General features: G+C 41.7%; 1 protein-coding gene across 2 annotated transcripts in view; it reads left to right on the forward strand.

Moving 5' to 3' along the window:
• Positions 1-512: 512 nt before the first annotated feature.
• The window catches only part of GREM2 (gremlin 2, DAN family BMP antagonist), a 42,408-nt gene continuing 20,249 nt past the window's right edge, over positions 513-22,671 (forward strand). The window contains exon 1 of one of the 2 annotated variants that reach the window (XM_046939102.1): positions 513-813. In XM_046939102.1, coding sequence (XP_046795058.1) covers positions 782-813 — 32 coding nt within the window. In that variant the 5' untranslated portion in view covers positions 513-781. Of the gene's footprint in view, positions 814-1,214; positions 1,451-22,671 lie in introns of those variants that run through there. The other variant, XM_419552.8, reaches the window with a different exon arrangement.

Below are 22,671 nucleotides of genomic sequence, written 5' to 3' on the forward strand. Positions count from 1 at the left end.
AAAACATGCACTCTTTCTAGAGAGGGAGAAATAGCATCCAACCCTATGGAAAAAGGAAACAAAACACCCCAAAGCAAGCAACCCAAAAATATCCCAGACCCACAGAATCAATTTGAAATGTTGTGGAAGTTACCATTTAAATACATATACATGCTGTGATGCGGAAGTATCTCAGCAACTCCATCCTCTGTGTTTCAAATGCCACAGCACCAAATTTGGACAAATGCTTACTTCTGAGGGCACCTGATATACCAACACTACTTAACAGCGCCTCTCAGGTGCAGGTCACTACATTAATTACGAGGACATCTGTTATAACTGATCATTTTGTTCTCCCTGATTTTTTAATAAGCAATTTTGCCAACATGTTTACTGGAAAGATTACAACATCTTCCTGTGCTGAGAAAACCCAAAGGGCCCATTTATCCCACTGAACCGTATACTTGTTTAAACAGAGGGTCACGCTGCAGCCAAGGGACTGCTGTTTCCCCCAGAAGACAGGTCTGAGATTTGGCTTCACACAGCAGCATGTCTGTGGGAGAGAAGCTCCTTTCTTAGAGGCTACTGAAGTCAGCCCAAGCAAGTGGAACACCCAGCAGCACAGATGCACCGAGAAATGACAGTCTGAGTTGCTGTGATTTAATAACTGTAGATGCGGGGAGAGGAGGCTGAGCATCCTGGTTCTATTTGCTGTGCACGCTGTGAATTGGCGTGGATTTTAACCAAGAAAGGGCAAGGAACCCAAACAGCGTAAGAAAAGCAAACTGAACTGAGGCAAAGAATGCTTTGTCCCACCTCCGATTCAGCCCTCAGGTGATCGGGCTCTGCATGCTTTTAATTTGACCGGCCGGGGATATTTGACAAAACGTTCTGAGAACAAACGTGGCTGAATATTGAGCGTGACACAGAGTGTCACAAACGCTTAAAGCTTCAGGTCCTTCAGCCAACGGAGGGAGATGTGAGGGGAACGAGTGTTTTCCGTCGGACCCGGGACGCGAGAACGTCCTCGCCTGAACAACAGCCCCGGGACCGGGCGTCCTGTTGGGGCGAAGGGGGTGAGAAGGCCAGGGCTGCGCCTGGCAGCGGGAGAGGAGCGGCGGGAGCGGAGCGTGTGCGGCTGCGGCGCGGGGAGGCGGGCGGCGGGCGGGCAGGAGGTTGGTGCGAGCTGTTTGGCCACCGGAGCCAATCGAAAGCTGGGGCTTGATCCTCTTCTCGGGCAGCGGCTGAGAGGAGTCAGTGCCGAGCTCCCCTCTGCAGCCGGGACCCGGCCGAGCCGCCTCGCTCTCTCCCGGCACCGCGCTGTCCCACCGGGCGCCTATGGGCATCTGCAGCGAGCGAGGGCTTCGCACCACCGCCAGCGGGCGAGGACCGCGACCCCGCTCCACCCCGCCTTTGGACCTATAGCCGGCAGGACGGAGAGCGCTGCGGACCCTTCCTCGCCTCACCGCAGGTACGGGGCGGCCGTCGGCGGCCGCTCGCTTCCCTCCTCCCCTCCTCTCCCTGTCCCGGCGGTAGGGCAGGGCGCAGGGCCCCGGGAGCTGACAGCGCGTCCCTGCGCGTCCCCTCGCGGCGGCGGCGGCGGCGGTGGCGGTGGGAGCGCCGCGTCCCGGAGGGAGCTGCCCGCCCGCGGGGCGGCTCCGCGCACAGCTCCCCGAGAGGCGGCTCCCTTGGCTGCCCCAGGTACCTGCAGGGCCGGAGCCCCCCGAGCCGGGAGTGTGGCAGCGCGTGCGTGCGTGCGTGAGAGCTGTGCCCCTTTGTACCTTTCTTTCTTTGCTTTGGGTAAATGATGGTTTGCGATTATGAAACCCCCCGAGGGATCTGATCCAGCATTGCTTTAAGTCAGGACTTGGAAACACATGGGAGGGCATATGTAGAACCATTTTTTTCATCCTGCAGATGACAGTTATCATCGTACCATGCTTGACTTTCTGCAAGAGCTAAGGAAATAAGCGTTCTTGCAGGTCTTGCAGAAATGGAGTCACAGGTCCCATAAAAAATTGCACTGGCATTTGGCTGAACTAGTCTTATTTTTAGCATGCTATTGTAAAAGGGATTATATAACTTTTGGTGGAGTTTTTGAGGGCGAAATTAACAGTCCGTAACAAGTTTAACCTTTCCTTTTGCAAAAGAGGCAAAATGAGTTGGATGAGAGCCCAATGAGTGCCATCAGGTGGGCATCGGTCTTAGCAGTGACTGAGACAGACATCCCCCAAGGACAACCCCAGGCCAGGATCCTGCAGGAGTCCCCAGGCAACAGGTGCAGGAGTTGCCTGCCCACAGCCCTGGGTCATGCTGGTGCTCAGGCCGCTTCTGGGCTGCTTTGTGCTAAAGCAGAGGGAAATGAGTGTGAGCACTGAGTCCTTGCTGCCCACCTGTACTGATGCAATGCAGACACTGCTCCTCAGGAGACAAATTTGTTGTGGGAACTCCAGGAAATGTGTGTCACCTGAAATACGTGCCTGAAAGATTTTTTGATGCAGATGCTTCACTTGCTAACTTTGGTGCATAACTTTCAGGCTGGCCTTTCCAAATGCTAAGGAGGAACGTTAGTATTCTAGGATTAGAAAGCAGAGCCTTGACAAAATAATGTAATAGAGGCAATCTGGTTTCTGCCAAGAATCAGTGTTCTGTCTTGGTGTCCAGGCTGTGAGCAAGGGACCTCTCCTCATTTTCCTCGTGCAGCCCGCAATGCACTGCCATCATCCAAGAAGTGAAGTCCTAAATTCTGAAGAGCTGTGTAAAGCTGCAGAGGGTGGACCTATTTGCTCAATGTGTTGTAGAAGGAGGCACAATCTGGCTGCAGCGTTTTGCTTTTTGCACCTCTTGTGCATACACAGAGCTCCGTGCTCAGAGGAAGCGTGCCCGTAGCAGTGAGGGCTGCTCAGCCTCTGGGCAGGGCCAGGAGTGGTATGAGGCCAGTGAGCAGCATCAGAGGGGCTCTGAAAGGGCGGCACCGAAACGAACGCCTCTATCTCTGGATGTTGAGCGGCTGGTCTAGCTGATCTATTTGCTTTTTGATTGTCTTTCGAATAGACTATGCTGTCACGAGACATTCCTACAGTGTGGAATAGAATAAAGGCATGGGAAGGTGAAGAATTAATCTGAGGGAAATTTTGTTTCTTTGCATGGTATCAGTTGATGGCAAAAAACAGTCTGAATTGCCAGCTGAACTACGCAGGCATACCCTGTCCTTTGGAAACTGATGAGTTTCGGTCACTGTTTGTCAATGCTTATGTGAGTGTAAATCAAGGAGACACAGATCACTCCCTTTTGTAACAAATAGCTTTGTCCCGCTGTGATTTTCTTGATAAACTTGGTAGAAGGCAAATCCCAATGTACCAGCATTGGGTGCTTGCGTTAGAACAGTTTCAATGTAAATTTAGCGGCGCTGCGTGTAGAACAGTGAAGCTGAGCTGCTGAAGTCACTGTGCAGATTTCCTGACACCCGAAGAGCCTCTCAAGCGCTGCGCGCTGAGTTCTTTCCCTTCACTCTCCCAGATGCTGATGGGTGTGGCTGTGCATTTATATTAGGGTTGTGGTTCCTATCAGGAGGGCTCTTTGACGCCAGTCTCCCAGTTGTTCCCACTTACTGTCCATCTCCATATACCTCATGGTGGGCCAGCTGGATTCCTTTAGGATGAATCTAAACTGGAAGATGTGCTAGAGTCTTGAGTCACTGTTGGAAATTCCATCCGTGGGACCAGAGCAGTGCTAGCCTGAAGTAAAAAAAAAAAGCCCTAGAAAATGCATTTAGCATTGGTACAAATTTCTCCCACACTTGTGTTGCTCCATGCGTTCCTGTTGGGCCGATCTGGTTGCTAACATAGACGCATTCGATTTGCAGCACACAGTGCTGGTGCACAGCCCAGTTTGAGGCAGGCACTACGCATCCTTCCAGGGCGTTGACTGTTCCCTGATCCTTGCACTGCTGCTGCAGATGTGTTATTGAGGGGCTGCTCTGGCCCAGGAGAGCACGGCCCTGCAGCCAGCTGTGTAGCCCTGGTTGTGCCTGTACACACTGAGATCTCCGCAGACGGAGAGGTGTTTTGGTTTGGTTTTGTTTTGTAACAGTCTGGTATGCGATTGCAGACTACTTTTAGAGTGAGAACTTTGGATAACGCAGGCTCGAGCTTGCCTGCTGAATGCGAACACAGCCATTGTGCTTAAAAAAGGACAACCAATGCCCCTCCGTGCTTCTTTGCCCACGTTGGCTGTAGCCCCGGTGCGTGTGATGGTTCACAAGGCTGTGTTTATGTTCCTCATGTCATCGGGGAGTGGTGAAAAATACTGGCTCGAAACTTGAAAACTGTCGTGTAGCACTGCAGCTCTGCATTCCATGGGTGCAGCGTGCCGGCTGATAGCGCTTCCCATAGCACCCCAGGAACACCACTCTGTGGAAGGGGCCATGCCTGCAGCCCAGGCAGGTGGGCGTGCAGGCTGTCCGGATAGAGGTTTAGAAACATACACTGATTAAAAAGTTCTAAAACATTTCTGTTTGCATTTCTGACTTTAAAGCTGAAAACATTTCTCTGCTTGGCGATTTGGCTGACTGTGCTTTCTTGTTCCCCTTTACTTCGCTGCCTTTGGGAAAATTATTTTAAATAGGAAAAAAAGGATATTTTTTAAAAATAAACCATGACTGTTATCTTTTGTATGAAAGCATTTCTGGCTAGAAAATACATTACTAGAACTATTGGGGCCTCAGATAATTTTTGCTCAGTAACCTTTGCTCAGGGACCTTTGGGGATCATCGAGTCCAACCCCTGGTGCTAAAGCAGTTCCCTTCAGTGAGTTGTAAGATCATTGTCATTGCTGCAAAAATCAGTCTTATTCACACTTTAGTTTTATGCTTACTGTTTTCACAGGGTTCATAACGTAGGTCGCAGGGTTGTATGTGGATAGCATGAATGCTGTATATAGCCACCTTGTTCTACATTGCCGTGACTGCTCAAAAAGCACTTTCAGAAAGCAAAAAAGTTGTGCTATTCAAAATGATCTGAAAAACAAGATTTTTTTTTCCCTTTCTTGATGACTACATTACTAGAAGTTGTCTACTTCTAACTTTATTCTGATACATGGCTCCTTTGTGGGATGAAACACAGATTGACTTTAAGATGAGTTGCATAGGTTATGGGTACGCCACTTCGAGAACATGGTATTTCTCGTTCTCAGTGCATTAAGCCTTTTATTACTGCTTGCTTGTTTGTTTGAAGAAGATTTTTGAAGCCTGCTTCAGAAAGGGAAACAGACCACAAAAATGTGTCTTGCTCCAGATCTTTAAAACACAGGGCAATCTGTCTTTCCATTTCCACTGTGATACAACCATGGAAACCTTACCTGTAAGCTGTCTTCGTCAAAGGGATATCTTGCAGCATCTACTTTTCATGTTCATTTTTCATTCTGGGTACAACTTTATCTATGAGATTTTTAAAATACTTTTATTCTTTTTTTTTTTTTCCTTTTTAATGTATGTAATAGCTATAGCAGAATACTTTAGATTAGTCATTAAAGGGTCAGCTTTTTAGAGGCTACACCGACATACAGAATTATATTGTAAATGTATATTATATATAGAAATATGCATGCTACCATGATTACTACAAGATTCCTTATAGAAACAAAAAGGTAAAATTTTCTCATTTTGGACAGTTTTAAAGTCATGAAAGTGAGTATTTGAAGAAATGAAGAGGAAATTAAAGTGGTGATACATTCAACTACAGAAAATCTTATAAAGATTCTATTTCTGCCTATTTTGCGTTAAGTAAGTGGGAGAAGAAAAGTGCGCTGGCAAAGGAAAATAGAGCATTTATCCTCCAAATTTCATTTTGGAAACTGTTTTTATTGAGTGTGATGGGCAGTGCACAAATATAACATCAGTCTGTGTCTTTAACAGTAATAAATCTTAAAAATTTCCTAAATTTTTACCTTCTCTTCAGAGTTGGAAACAGCATTTGCACAACTCATGCAGAATGTGTTATTGACTTTGCCTGGTACAAACACTTGTTGGAACTGGAAAACTGCACTGTGCTGGGGCTACAAGTGAACTGGCTGCCTCTCTTCATTTGTACGCAGTTTCACTATGGGCTACAGCCATGTGTAGTCTATTCTACCAGTCTGCTTGAGTGCTATTATGCTAGCACTGAATAGCTTGATATTCTACAGTAGTGCTAACAAAAAAATAAACAGCATTGTAAAAATTCTGCATGACCATTTCTGGCAAGAAAGATGTTTTTTTTTTTTTCCTCTTGCAAGTCTCAGACCTAATCCCATTTCCAGTGAGGCCAAAAGACTACTTTGGCGTAGAGTTGAGCAGGATCCTGCCCATAAATCTGGCTAGTCTCCACGCAGATAACATCTGGAAAGTAGTCATTTAAAGAGATGTGGGAGAGATTGGGATAGGGGTGTAAATAGTGGATCAGAGCTTCTACCCAAAATGAAAACATCCCAGCTCTCAGATGTCAGACTTCCTTGCTCTAGGCATGTTTTTTGTTATGATCCATCTATCGTTTGTCAGTTTCTGTTCTGACAACATTATTATTTGGAGCTCAGTGTCCTTTCCTAGGAACAAGAAAAGGTTGACAGGCAGAGAAGATGAGAAATACGTGAACATACTCTGTGTTACTATTGCATGACTTAATGGATTCATCCAGTAAAGTCTCCTAATAAAGAGAGAGATTGCTATCTCTCGTATTTTGATTTAATTTGTTCTCTGGCTGACACCTTTCAGATTAGTGCATACAATGGATTTATACTAAGTATATTTGTTGACTTTGGTCTATGTTCTTCATTAATGAAGCCCATGGAAACTTTTCCCAATAATTCAGTGAAAATAACTTTTGCCCAGGTGTTCTTAAACACGAATATTTGCAATCTATAAGCACCTTAGATTGTGTATAGTCAGGGCAAGACTGTTGATTTCTTTCTTCTGCTTTCCAATTCCTTACTGAACCTGATCCTTAAGTAAAGTCATAGCCCAGAACTTGTGACTTGTTAAGGTTATCTGAAACTGAGGATTGAATGTAACATAAACCAATTCTTAAGAAAATGTATAGTTATATTCAAATTCACAAAAAAAAATATATGAAAATAACACAATTGTGTGCTATTTTTGTTACGTGTCACTTTTTCTGTGGGGTCCCTGAACTAACTGAGAGAAATGTGCATGGTTGGAAGTTGAGCTAGTTTTTGTCATTTACTCTCTCTCTCATTGAGGTTTCCGAAGTCCCTTCTGTCTCATACAGGAAGTAATTCAGCAGCTCAATCTAGTTTCTTTTCTTTTCTTTCTTTTTTCTTCTTCTTTTTTTTTTTTTAACAGCTACAAGACAAATTCCACCTTTGTCTACCATAATTTTCTCCCAAATGAGGAGAAATGTTAAATACAAATTGTACTGTAACAAATCCCATTTGTTTTTCTTTATCCACATATTTTTATATTTTTTAAACTCCTCTGCACTTAATGTTCTTTCTTGATGTAATATTGAAAAAGCACCTTCACAAGCTGAAGTTGTTTGTTTGTTTGTTTGTTTGTTTGTTTTTCCTGAATTCTAGCACCAAAATGCCAGTTGACTTATCCTTCAGCTCAGGTATGCAGCTTCCAAAAAATATTTTTATTTCAGATAACTGACTTTAAAGTATGATATTTGCAAGCATAAGATTGAGTATCAGAAATTGCCAATTTTCTATTTATAAAATAAAATATTATTTTCTTTTTCTTTCTTTTTTTTTTTTTAATAGATTAAAATCTAATATTTTATAAAACTTAAGCTTTTTTGGAAACAAGATTGTTGTGTCATTCCAAGTTGAGCCTTTTTCTTTTCTGGACATCTCTAAGGTTTCTTTCAAAGAAGGGTATGATATTACATGAAGAATGTTTCCCTTGTTTGCCAGAGAGCTGTACTATGTTTACTATAATAGGATTAAAGGAAATTTGAAAGTCAACCCTAGCTCAGCGGGAAATTGATAAACACCCGTTGTACTTGCAGGAAGAGTCTGCCCAGTAGTATTAGGAAATTTATCACTATTTATATAGACTTTATCCAACAAACAGATCTGTTGTCCATTTAAAACTACACCGGACTTAGACAGGCTTCTCAGTATGGATGTGATTTGCAGAATCTGAACAATTATCCTGGCATGGCCATTTGTGTGGCTTAGCACTGGGCTTCTCATACCATAGACTCTCAAAATACGGACTTTGTAGCTTATGGATCCTGTTGCTTTCCAAAGTCTGTGGTTTGATTCCTAGCACTTCTGGTTAGGTCAACTATTGTAGCCACAGTCATAAACAGTGATTATCAAAATCTGAAAAAGCTAGACGAGGGTGTAGCTCCTTGGAAAATTTATTCTGGAAGAGGCAAACCCAGCAATACCTCTGGATCCGTATCTGGTACTGGCAGGCTCTACTGCTGAGGAGCAATGGCAGTCCAGTCTCAGGTTTACTAATGTTTGTTTATTTGTGTCTTGGCCAATATTTAAACTTTAGACTGAGCTCAGGAGAAAGAAAAGGCTACAGGGATGAATTTTCATTCCTAAATAGATGTTGAGAGGTCTTTAGATATCTGCTTTTTTTACATAGACACAAATGCTGTTTATCAGTAAAACAGAATGAAGTAATTTTGCTATGAATGACATACGGGGAATTTTTGGGGAAATATCAGGACTGGAGGGGAATATGCAATAGCGATAACAAGGCATAAGCTACCATAGTAAATATTTTGATCACCTCCAGAGTGACAGGTATCTTGCAAAAGTGGGCAACTGCTTACTTTGCACTTCTGAAAACCAAGAAAAGCCAGTGGACTATTCCTGACAAACACAGGGAATGTGTAGGAAATGCAGAATGAAGTCACAATTGGTTTTGGAAGCTGCTGCTGTGAGCTGTTCGTGCTGTGTATGGTAATAAAACTGTTTAATGAATAGACACGGAAATTAGTTTATTATTTCTAAGCTACTCTTTGAAATTTATTAGAAAAGAGTCTGAAAAACAAGGACTTTTTTTTCATATGAAATTTATGGGTTTGTACCCTATCCATTATGTTACTGCCAAATACCTATTTCTCCTATTCATATAGTGAGTACTGTGAGCAGCTAATCCAATCCCAGATATTCAAACCCGAAGAATACTTTCTTATCCTGCTCAGCACATTTGTGCTAAGGGGGAATAATTTCATTTCTCCTATGTTCCTTCCTATCTCACCCAAAATTATCTTTAAAGATCTGCTGGAAATTGTATTTCCCCTCTACTTCTTTCATGATCCATAGCTGCCTGTGGTAGTGATGGCCATAGCACAGTTCAGAGTGTTGGAAAGTCTCTGAAAGAGCCAACAGGCATTTTCCCATTGATTTTAGCTGCTCCATTCTGACAGCAGAACTAAGCTGCTCTCCATCATATTTGAAAAATCGTGGCTGTCAGGCGAAGTCCCCAGTGACTAGTAAAAGGGAAACATCACTTCTGTATTCAACAGAAGTAGAAAGGAAGACCTGGGGAACTACAGGCCTGTGAGCCCTACCTCTGTGCCTGGGAAGATGATGGAACTGTTCCTCCTGGAAGTTATGTTAAGGCACATGTGAGATCTGGAGGTGATCTGAGACAGCCAGTACAGCTTCACTAAGGGCAGATCATGCCTGACAAGTATAGTGGCCTTTTATGATGGAGTGACAACATCAGTGGACAGGTGAAGGGCCACTGATGTCGTCTGCTTGGAATTGTGCAAGGCCTTTGACATGGTCCTGCACCACATCCTTATCTCTAAATTGGATATATATGGATTTGAAGGACTGTTAGGTGGATAAAGAATTGGTTGGATGGTTTTAGCCAGGGAGTTGTAGTCATTGGCTCTGTGTCCAGGTGGAGGCTGGTCCCAAGTGATATCCCCCAGGGGTCTGCACTGGTACCAGTGTTCTTCAACATCTTTATCAGTGACATAGATAGTGGGATTCAGTGTATCCTCAGCAAGTGTGATGGTGACACCAAGCTGAGTGGTGCAGTTGACGCAATCAGAGGGAGGGATGTAATCTGGAGGGACATGAACATGCTTGAAAAGTGGGCACAGAAGAATCTAATGAGTTTTAACAAGGCTGTGTGCAAAGTGCTGCACTTGGGTTGAGGCTATCACAGATAAGAATACAGACTGGGAGAAGAACATACTGAGGCAGGAGGGCTGGTATCTTTAACGTCCCATCCAGCCTAAGCCGTTCTGTGATTCTATGCACTGCAAGCTCATGGCTGAGAAGGCTGTAAACAAGGGTTTCTTGTCGCAGGAAGATAACATTTTCTACCTTACTCTGATGGCAGTTTGTGCTTGAGACTGTGGGAGGCTGAGTTCCTTTTATCTGTCCTGGGCAACTTTGCCTGTAGGCTTAAGAAATCTCAGTCTTGTTTTATCATTGTTCAAATAGAACATTGCCTATGTGAGGTCTTCTGCTTGGCTTCATCCACGTAGATAGGCTAGAACTGGACTGCTTGCCGTTTGCTCCATTGTATACAAGTTGTAACTCAAAGCTACGGCAAGTTGCCAGTTCATCTCCCCACTCTGTTGCAAGCTTTATTTACTCATAAATACGTGTATAGTAGCAATCAAACATGATTGACTTAAGGTGTTTCCTTATCTGAATGTGTAAAATGCAGCATTCTTGGGGTGCTAATGTAGTACTTGTACTTTCCCCCCAGACTGAAATTTAGTTGTATTTGTTGAAAATATTGAAATGCATTTTTCATTGTGTTTATCATGTCTTTTTCTTTTCTGCTTACAGGATAGCACAAAAAATGCCTTAAAAATCCTTTTTTATTTTCATATTGGAATATGAATGTATGGATTTGTATTACTTAAAGAGATGCTTAGTTGCTCAGTAAAAATGATCTGCAATATATGACACCTTTGTTATGGAAGTGCCTCAAATAAGATTTTTTTTCCTTAAGTGCTAACTACATTTGAAAACTGGCTTATTTTACCATTTCTCATTTATGTCATTGAAATTCACTGTAACTTGTGAACATTTAGATACATGATACTAACTGCGATACTAACCCATTGATTGGACAGCAATCCTGGTGGACTTTTTGGGTGAGAGTCACACCTCAAATTTGCTTTTAAATAAGTATGGTCTTCTGGCTAATTGTAAGCCTTTCGCAAGTCTTCTGTGATGGACTTTTGCTTTCACTGTGACTGAATTCTTTGAGGTGTCAACACCTAATAGCCTCTTAAAAGCATAAATGGTCCAGGGAGCACCGCTTCCTTGTTATGATGCCTATGGCTTAGTCTGTGGTGTCAATTTAGCTGGGCATGAGTCTAAACCTGTCTTGAAAGGGTCATTCCTTCCTTGGCTCTGCTCTGAGGTACTTGGTTGTGTCTTAGTTTTGTTACAGACTTAATGACACCTAGCATGGTATGCTAAAATAGTACACTTAAAATCTATATGAAAGTAGCTTATAAATTGTACTGAAAAGAAAATATTATATATGAGTGTTTAGGACACTTTCTGTCCTCTCACTGACATTGCTAACAAGTGCAGAAACCTTGTGTGGTGTCCTGGAAACCTTTTAGTGCTGGGTGGCATTAGTAGTCTAGTTCTTAGAGTAAGGTTCAGTTGGTAAATAAGAAAGGTCTTTAATTATGCTAATGGAGATGCAGCTCAGTGTTTCCAGATTTTCTGAATAATAAGGAGTAATGTTGTCATTGCTTGAACAGAGTTTGATGGGTCACTTTACACTTTACAGGTTGTAAAAACTGTTACAGTAATTTGCAAGATTTTTTAAAAAAATAAGGATTAGGGTGCTTCCATTTCATAGTGTTATTACTGTGTGATATACATAGGTTGCTCTGAAAGTAGTGCCTCTTATTTATTTGCATGGAAACTACAACAGATAGAACACAGTAACACTGTTTGATGGAGCAAATTTTCAGCTACAAAGCATTCTTTTCAACCTAGTCACCACCATTAGCTATTCACTGTCACCAGCGATGGACAGTAGCCTGTATGCTGTGCTTGTAAAAGTCTGCACCAGCAGAGGTGAACCAATTTTACAGTTGCTGAGATGGCATTGTTGCTAGGAGGATGTTACCCATGCATACCATTTTTCATCAGCTTGAATGGATGGAAAACAGAAGGTGGCAAATCCAGACTATATGGCAGGTATGGTAAGACAGTCCAGCCAAGATTGGCAGTGTTCTCCATGGTCTTCAAGTTAATATGGAGCCTGGCATTATTTCGTTGCAGGAGAAAGATGCTGCATCCAAGAAACTGTCACCTTCAGTATCGTTTTGGATCAATAGATCCTGACAAACTTAACATACAGTGTTCATTTTGTTCCTGCGTGAGCATTTGTGGGACCGACTTGGTGCAAACTTTGTGATATTCCAACCTTTCCACCATTGTTTCCAATGCATTTCAGCTGATATTCAGCTCTGTATGCAGTTCCCTCATTGTAATCTGCTGATTTACCCTGATGAGCTGGTTGAGATGCCCTTTTTTTTTGGTGTGACAGTTGTGTACAGCCTTTGGAACGTGGCTTTTCTTTCACATTACTGTTGCCACTGCTGAAACACACCACCCACCACCTCCCTGTGCTCACATTCCCTTTTTGTTCCCCATAAAGGTTCAGCAAGTGTCAGTGAATATCTATGGGTGAAATTTTTTCCACATGGAGGAGTTCAGTGACACACCTTTGTTTCATATGCACTTTCATGTCAGATGGCAACAAAATATAATGGAATATTGGTAGGAAGGTTAAGCCTCTACTGCAGTATCACCAACGTCTGCCACTGATGTTGTGGGCCAAAATAATAAATTAGGAGGCATTACTTTTGGGACACCCCTCGTAAGTACATAAACACAAATACAAATAGTACATAAAACAGGTTGCCATGTTCATATCTTTAGATGCCAAAAACAACAAAAAAGATGTTTGCTTTACTGCAAAGCCTTTCAGGGTGTAAATTCTAATGTAAATTTGTACCCACAGGATTATAAATTAATTTCTGTACTAAGGAGTTGGATGGTGCATTGCTTCAGTATAATTCAGAAATATTTTTGTACTTCAAAAAAGGTCACTGATAACTGTGCCGATATAGGGGGAAGAACTACCCATTATGTATTGCTTTGTTATCTTCATTATTTAATATTTCCAAACTTGAACATCCATTTTTTGTATATTGTTTACGTGAGTGTCTGTAAAATATATACTTTTTACTGTCGTAGAAGTATGAAACTACAGTTAATTGCCCTTGCATTTTTCTCTTTGCACTTGTAGTTTTTTAACGAGCATATCTAACCCTAAACATGTATGTGATAAGATAGAGTGGATTTGCTTCTGATCAACACAGTGAGTCCATATTTTTGAAGTCCATTGTTTTGAAACAATTAAGTTACACTTTTTCTGTGATTTTGGGTATAGCTCTCAGTTGGCATCATGTAAAAATGGAAACTGTGTAAACACTGAGCTTTTATAACAAAGCTCATTATATAATTATTCCGTTATTTTACCAGTTTTCCTACTTCATCTTTTTTCTTTTATTTTATTTTTTCTTTTCTTTTTTTCCAAACTTACATATGTTATAAGGGTCAGAATTCATTTCAAATTTGAGTGAAAGTAGACTAGTTTGAGATGTGGAGTTAACCTATCTAAGATGTCTTCACTAAAGAGTTGAAATTAACACTTCTGAACTTCATTCTTTAAGAGTCACCTTATTTATAGCAAGATAAATGCACTTCCAGCTCTAATGGCACAGAGCAGCAAAAACATTCTTTGGATAGCCCAAGTAATCCAAAATACATCTACTCTGGGAAGCCTCAGAGGATCTATTTATTCAAAGAGCTGGGAAAATTTAAGGGACGTATACTTTCAGCATAGTTTTCAGGATATACAGCCATATCTTGCACATTTTATCACGATTCCTAATTTCGCTTAATGTAATAGAACTTTTAAAACATCATGAGCTCTTTTTACAGAGTGCTTAGGACAGATATACCAGAAAATGGAAACATATTTGTGAATTTGAAAGTATATTCAAGAAGAAAAATCCAAACATGCTTTTGGATAACAAGTAAAAAAGAAAAATGCAAATAATGACAGAAGTGAAAAGCAAGGTGAGCTTTTCAGTGGTCTGCCAGCTTTAACCATAAGCTAAATTGTTTATGGCTTCTGAGTTGGCTTTTTTTATTCCCCTCCAATCTGTGCTTTTTTAAAATAAACTTTGGGATTTTTTTTATGCATTACAAACTATTCCCCTCTCACTTATTCACTGGTCATTTCAAATATTCTTCATGGAAAATGAACGTTTACTTAGAAGTACTTGCAAATTGGGTCTTTACTGTAAGATGTCTGGCTGTAAGCTAACAATCTCTTAGGATATAACCCTTTTCTAGGAGTTTATACATGCTACTTGCTGTTGTTAAGGCTCTTAATAAGGAAGTCAAAAGGGATCTACTCCTCTGCAGGCTTCCTCGGATAGCATATGTGAGGGAAATCGCATCTAACTGCTAACAGATTTTGTGGAGTAACCTTTGCAAGTATTCATTGCATGTTAATTCTTGACAGATAAAATTACTTATTTGCTATTGACTTTGAGGCATGATTTGTCACTATTTAGTCATCTTCATGGAACATTGACGCAGTAGTGTCTTTCCAGATTGTCTTGCAGCATGCAGCTATTTCCCTATTGCAAAGTTGTAGTTTAGAGGTCTGTAGAAGAAACGGGAAAAGGAAAATGGAAAAGGACAAGTTTGGGCATGCTTTTGATTCTGCTCTTAAAAGAGCAATAATTGGTGTCTGCAAAGAGGAAGGTTGTATGTTTGTAGCTTTTCTTTGCTCCTGTTTGTTAGTCTGCTCTCCAGGACATGCTGGACATATGGGGAAAGAAATACTAAGTACTTAGTCATTTTCCTTTTCACTGTTTTTACTCCTAGGATTTGCCCTGAAAATCATGAATCAAAAGTAACTACAACATTACCTCTCTCTCTCTCTCTCTCTCTCTGGATCACCTTCTCGTATCAGCTTACTCTTTACTCAAAATATGCTTGTTAGGCAAACCTTGCATGTCTCTGATGTGTAATAAAACTTCGACACATGCATAAGTTATTAAAGAAAGGAACCCTTTGCTTTTATTCTTGATATTTCAGCGTAGTCCCTGAGTAACTTAGGAAGAATCTAAATGTATCTGGTACCTCTGGCACTGCTTAGATATGTGGAGGATAAAAGTAGCCTTTGCCTTTTTTTCCTTCCACCTATTCTCACTATGCAGAAGACTGACTTATTATGAAGGTCAAATGACTCTACAAATAACAATGTTTAGTTACTAGTTTGGGAACATGGAGCCATCAACATGTGTTTAATGTTGGGCAGTTCATCTTAATCCTGTATTTTGGAACATGTAGGCTTACCTCTGCTCAGCATTATGAAGACGATTAAGAATTTTGCAGGGTCCTCATTCTGTATGTGAAGCTGTGAAGATAGATTAAGCTGAGCTTGATTCGCCTTGTAGAAAAGCAGGAGAGTGATAGCTAAGGCAAGTGTTGAGGAAAAAAGACAGGTGATAGATGGAAAAATGCTCCAGTACACTTCTTAATGCTCCCATTTTTGGTTGCACGCGCTGAGATTTTCTTTCTGCAAGGAAAAAGGTGCAACTGAAGGCTAGGGAGGATCTCTATGAGGGTTGAATGCACAGGTTAAGTTACACTCTGGAACTAAAGGTGATAAAATCCTCAGAGCTATAAGAAGATGTAATCAGATCCAGAGTACAGCTAGACACATTTTACCCCCTCCCCCAACCTGCATTTAAGCCATCATGTAGGGAATGGTCTGAGGTGCCAGGGCCAGAACTCACAGTTCGAAGCCAGTGAGCCTTCTGGAGCCTGCTGGGATTTCCTGGGTAATTTTGAGGCTTTTTCAAATGATGATCACAGACCATGATTTCAGTACAAGATGAGAAATTGCTGTGTAGCTTCTAATTTTACAAGGACGAACTCCAGTACAAAATTGTGCCCACAAAGTAACACAACAATGAATTCTTTGACACAATATTAGCATTGTATAAGGAGAGATAGGAACAGAAGTTATTTGCTTATTATTTGCCTGGAACAGCCAATTGGCAGTAACTTGGTCCTCCCAGCCAGGAAACTGTACCAAACAACAAACTGTTAGGAACCCTACAATTAACACATTGTGGGAAAGTTACCATTAGCTTCCAAAAAATAGATTGTTATTTGTCACTGTTGCCGAAACTGATCCTAATGACTTAAGGACTAATGTCTCTAAAGTAAACATATAGATAAGATCTTAATTTGGTTGAAGTCAGTGGTGGAAATCAGTGAGGTATAGGGCGATTTTGATTGCACTTTGGTGTTTTAGATAACATTGCAGTCATACCATATGTAGTCAGTTATATAGTCAATCAGGTATTGGTCAACATGGAACATACCTCAACACTGCTGGGAGATGGCAGCAAGCTAGTTGTTAATGTTGATTGTTTTAGTACATTTTAATTGCACTCAAAAAGAATACATGGTTCTGTGTTGTTGTATAGCATTGGTGTGAGGAGGAGAAAAGGAAGTTGACCAAAGAAAACTCCAGTGTGCAGATACATGGCTCTATGGAATTCACTTGAACTTCCGGAGTGATAAAATGTGGAGCTGGTGGTATTTTTGTGCAGAGTGTATTTTTAAAAAAAATAAGTGGAGCTTGTGATAAGCATGTAGAGTGATGCTTTGAGAGTCTGAAAAAGCTAACAAGAGGAAAAATAGCATGAATATCTTCGGAGACTGGGTGGCGGAGTATGTAGGAGGAGGTCCTTGCCTCTACATTTTTATTTCCCTCTGTTCAGCTCCTTCTCCCTTTTCTTCAGTTCAAATGGTCTTCCATTAAGTTCTTACTAAATCTCAGTAACTAAGACTGTGGAAGATAAGATAACTCTAGGAGCTGTTTGGCTGTGGAGTGTTAATATTTAGTTATTGTAGTCTCAAAATTCTTATGGAGTATTGTAATAAGAGTCCAAACCATTCTTGGATGTCTCATTTAGGACTACCTAAATCACAAAACCAAGGAGCAGAGAAGTTGAGGTTAATGTCGGCTCATGTAATAGGACTTCCAGAATTTTGCCAGCCTGCATGTGTTTAAAAAAAGGCCAGTAGTTCATTCTTGCAGACGCTTTTGGTGGAGTAACTTTTTAGCTCTAGTTTATAGAACCTGTTCAGCTACCAGTCCCCTTGTATGTATGAGGAGCACTGTAGCCTAGATTAGGGCTAACTATACTAGACCTATTTAGAATATTACACTAGGCAGAAAACAGACATTACAACAACAGTTGGTAAATAACAGCTTTTATTTGTTGGAAGTTGTACATAGATGAATAACCTTTCTGGCTTTTAGGGAACCTCATAATGCAATATCATCCTACCACTTTAATGTATTCAGAAATACTTTACCATATCTGGCTAAAGGAGCAGTTCCTCTCACAGAAAACATTGAAGAGATAGCTTTAGTTTGTAGACTAATTTTAGGGAATTAGCCAAAATGAATAAATGAAATTTCTAAACTTATCTCAATTTTGGAAGGATAAACAAGGCAGGTGGGGAACTGAAATGTGATTCCAGTGTGTGTTTAGTTTCTGTCTGAGAACAATTTGCTTTATTTAATTGTTGGGTTTTGTGGGAAAGGAAGGGCTGAACATTAGATACATCTTCATATGGTATTACTGTGATTATAGGGCAAATATTATAGCTTTATGATGACAACTGTTGACAAACTATTCCACACCTTTTAATTATGAGTATTACAAATAGAGAGGAATTTGGGTGTTCGCTCTTAGGACAATACAGATGTTTTGGGCTATATAAAATTCTTTGTGTTTGCCTCACATCTCTGAGAAGATGGTTGTGTCCGTGTCTGGAGTTTGGACACCAGCATTTCAGTGTATTATTTAATGCCCATCTCATCAACATTTGAGAACAGATAAGAGTTGCAAAAGTGCTCTTGAGAGGGATTACATATCAAATGACTTAGGGAAAAAGCTTCCTATGCCTTGTAAACCACGTGTTCCTACAGCAGGCTGCACATGTTGGCCAAATTACTTGTGCCCTAATTGGTGGGCAGTGGTAATGAGGGCCCCCAGTCTACTGATACTAGACATAAAAAGCAACAGCATTCAGGCTTTAAGGAACAGTTAATTGCAAAGGTCACCATCAAACATGACTTGTTTAAAACACTGGGTTGAGACCAGTAGGTAATATTCCAGAAGCTGTCATGGTGCCATCACAGTTCTCAGCCATGCCCCCAGGTACTTGCTATGTACTTCTGCTATCCTGTTGGCATGGTATAATTTATCCACACCTAATAGTTCACCAGTTTTGACTTTTCTGTCTTGAAACCTGGTTACAAAGATGAGTAGAGTAGTATTCATTTGGATAGGACTTTCAAAGATTACATAGTTCAACTGGCTGACCACTTCAGAGCTAACCAAAATATAGTGTGTATTATTAAGGGCATTATCCAAATGCCTCCTGAACACTGGCAGACATAGCCTATTATGGCCACCTCTCTAGCATGCCTCTTCCAGTTTTTGACCACCTTCACAGTGAAGGAATTTTTCCTGATGTCCAGTCAGAACTTCCTTTAGCACAGCTTTGTGTTATTTATTTGTGTTCCATTATTGGTTACTGGAGAGAAGAGACAAATTTCCCTTGCTCAGGAAGTTGTAGAGAGCAATGAGGTCACTTCTCAGCCTTCTTTCCTCCAGGCTGGACAATCCTAATGTCTGCAGCCTCTCCTCAATGGTAGTGCCCTCCAGCCCCGTTACCAGCTTCATGGCTCCTCTGAACGTGTTGAAGTACGTTAACATCTTCTGTGGAAAAGTGTGTGTGTGTTTTGTAAATAATGAAGCTTTAAATACTTATTTTCTAATGTTTTATAAATTAAATTCTTCTTCCACAACAAATAAACTAGGCAACATGTTCTCTAAATAGCAAGATGTTTCCCAGAATCTTGAATATTGACCTCTATTGACAACAGAGAAGTATTAAAGAAATCTTAAATATTCTGCCTACAAAAAAAGAAACCGAGTCTTGAATTCTGAAAATATCTGATAGTATCTGCATTATAAACTTGGTAATTTCACAATTAGAAGACTTTAATGTATTAAACATATGGCTAGCTTTGTAGAATGGTACTGCAAAAAAAAACTTTTTTTTTTGTGATTGCTACTAAGAAATTAAAAAGGCTAGGAAGATTAGAGAAGAGAAATAAAAGACAGAAAACTAGGCAAAAATCTATTAAAAATTGATTGTTTGGGCCACAATAACCATATAACTCCATATATGTATATTTACTTAAAAGGCAATTAAAGGGACTCTGAGATGTCATCTGGCTCATATTCTGCTAGGTAAGACTCATTTCATCTAATTCTGATAAGTATACAAACTTAGACATATCAACTCCAGTGCCTCACTATGTGTGTGTCTTTAGGCTTGTGGAGTAAAATGGGAGTATTTTTTTAGATCTTATTTGCTGGCACTGTAGTGTTTGTATCCATGTAAGGTAAAGGAAGGTTGTTCTATTCTGCAATTCTTCTATGCATTTGGGAAGTATTAATAGCACTTCTTTAGTCTTTGCTTCTTTGTATTAAAGATCCCTAATTTTTGCAATCTTTCTACATTACTTTCTAGTTTCCGTGTATATAGATGATAGTGGTTCTCTTCCCTGCCCTGCCCCTCAAAATAGTCATGGCTTTACTGAATCATAGAATCACAGGCACATAACCTGTCATTTCATGTGTGTAACCTGTGTACTTGGTGGAGCCATATTTTCAAGTCCAAAACCAGAACTTTGATTCGTCCTTTACGTCTTCAGAATATTGTTATCAAAGTATGATGTGTATAGATGGGTATAGATCTGACTTCGCCTCCCCCCACCCTCCCCCCCTCCAAAATTTGCATATAAATTACACTGTCTTCTACTTTGGGAATTTTTTTATGTTTCCATGTGATGAGAAGCCTCTCGTCCTTACGTGGACATGCTGGGACACATAGGTTATTGTGAGACCACCACTGTGAGAGATATCAGTGCACATAGAAACAGAAGAATCACAGAATCACAGAATGGCCTGGGTTGGAAGGGACCTCAAGGATCATGAATCTCCAACCCCCCTGCCGGGCAGGGCCACCAACCTCCCCTTTACTAGACCAGGTTGCCCAGGGCCCCATCCAACCTGGCCTTGAACACCTCCAGGGATGGGGCATCTACAACCTCTCTGGGCAGCCCGTTCCAGCACCTCACCACTCTCCTGGTAAAGAACTTCCCCCTAACATCCAACCTAAATCTTCCCTCTTTCAACTTAAAACCGTTCCCCCTTGTCCTGCTGTTATCTACCCTTTCAAAGAGTTTACTCCCTTCCTGTTTATAAGCTCCCTTCAGGTACTGAAAGACTGCAGTGAGGTCACCCTGCAGCCTTCTCTTCTCCAGGCTGAATAAGCCCAGCTCCCTCAGCCTGTCCTCGTAGGGGAGGTGCTCCAGCCCCCTGATCATCTTTGTGGCCCTCCTCTGGACCCTCTCCAACAGCTCTGTCTTTCTTGTATGGGGGGCTCCATACCTGGACACAGTACTCCAGATGGGGCCTCACAAGAGCAGAGTAGAGAGAGACAATCACCTCCCTGTCCCTGCTGGCCACCCCTCTCATGAAGGAGCCCAAGATACCATTTGCTTTCCGAGCTGCAAGAGCACACTGCTGGCTCATGTTAAGTTTGTCATCCATCAGGACCCCCAGGTCCTTCTCTGCAGAGCTGCTCTCAAGGACTGCTCCTTCCAGCCTGTATAGATGCCTGGGGTTCCTCCGGCCCAAGTGCAAAACCCTGCACTTTGCTGTGTTGAACCTCATTAGGTTCACCCAGGCCCACCTTTCAAGTCTGTCAAGGTCCCCCTGAATGGCATCCCTCCATGTCAACCGCACCACTCAGCTTGATGTCGTCAGCAAATCTGTCGAGGGTGCACTCGATTCCATCGTCAATGTCATTGATAAAGATGTTAAAGAGTACCGGTCCCAAGACAGACCCCTGGGGGACTCCGCTCGTTACCGGCCTCCACCTGGACATAGAACCATTGATCACCACCCTCTGTCTGTGGCCTTTCAACCAATTTCTTATCCAATGAGTGGTCCACCCATCAAATCCACATCCCTCCAATTTGGAGATAAAGATGTGGTGGGGGACCATGTCAAAGGCCTTGGTCAAGTCCAGGTAAATGACATCGGTCGCCTTCCCCTCATCCACTAGCGCCATCACTCCATCATAGAAGGCCACAAGATTGGTTAAGCATGACCTTCCCCTGGTGAAGCCGTGCTTGCTGTCTCGGATCACACGCTCATTCCTTATGTGATTGAGCATGTCATCCAGGAGGATCTGTTCCATGATCTTCCCAGGCACAGAGGTGAGACTCACCGGCCTGTAGTTTCCTCAGTCCTCCTTGCTCCCTTTCTTGTAAATGGGAGTGACGTAACCCTTCCTCCAGTCATCTGGGACCTCGCCTGACAGCCATGACTTCTCAAATACGATGGAGAGCAGCTCAGCAACCACCTCATCCAGGTCCTTCAGAACCCTGGGATGCACACTGTCCGGCCTCACAGACTTGTACTCATCCAGTCTCATGAGGTGGTCTCGGACTTGCTCTGCCCTTACAGTGGGGGGGAATTTACCCCCTGGTCCCCACCTGGAGGCTTGGGGGTGCAGGAGGATGTACAACGTATAGCTTTGTGTGTATATATGGAAACTGCAGCAGACTGTCAGTAAAGTACAGAAACTAAGTCTTTGTTTAGGAGGAATAAATATTGCTTGAGACAATTGATGAAAAATAAGAGCCAAAAATACAAGATGATAGTTTCCATTTAAATATCATCTGTTCAGAACCACACGTTAATCCAGCCATGGTAAAATTTTCATCTAAGTTTTAATTACAAGTGAATAGGGTGTGTTCCCTGATGCTTTTGACTTGCTGTTGTACAGGGTATGCTATTAAACTTTTCTTCTAATGGCTGGTTCCTTCAACAGGCTTTTGGATCTGGGTACAGGAAATGTATTGTTTTCTTAACTTCTAACGTGTTAGTTGAAAGCTGTAGTCTCGTAATCAGAGTTCGAATTACTAGAATGCTGTGAGCTCATACCTGTATGAGAGCTTAGCCCTTGTTTGCATATTTCTGCTTACCTACAACTGTTTTTAACGGGAAAACATTAGCCTGTGTTGTACACAAAATCCTGTGGATTTTTGGAGAATCAAGATGCTTTTGTTTGGTAACAAGAGAGAAGCTTAATGTGCAGATTCTGTGCCCTTTGGATAGCTTGTGGTATATGCACCTTTTGACTAGGTGGGAAATACAAGCTGATGCCCTTTGGCATTGAAAGCTTCATCTTGAACACTGGCAGGTGAGATGCTGTTTCGGTCTTCAGCTGAATGAATGCTCCCAGAAAGCTTATCTCCTTGTTTTTCTTGTTCATGCATTAGTATCATCATTCCATACCTTGTTATGTCATAAGTGTGCACAACTTATATTTTTGTGTAACAAGGATAAAAGTCCACATGAATTGAACAACCAGAACAAGTGAACAACTTTTGTTATGGTTCCAGTGCTCTATTCTGAATGGGAAGCTGGGCAAATGTTTACATTCAAATTCATTTAAAACCCCAAAGTCTTGGTG

Source organism: Gallus gallus, chromosome 3, assembly GCF_016699485.2.
Source record: "Gallus gallus isolate bGalGal1 chromosome 3, bGalGal1.mat.broiler.GRCg7b, whole genome shotgun sequence".
Taxonomy (NCBI): domain Eukaryota; kingdom Metazoa; phylum Chordata; class Aves; order Galliformes; family Phasianidae; genus Gallus; species Gallus gallus.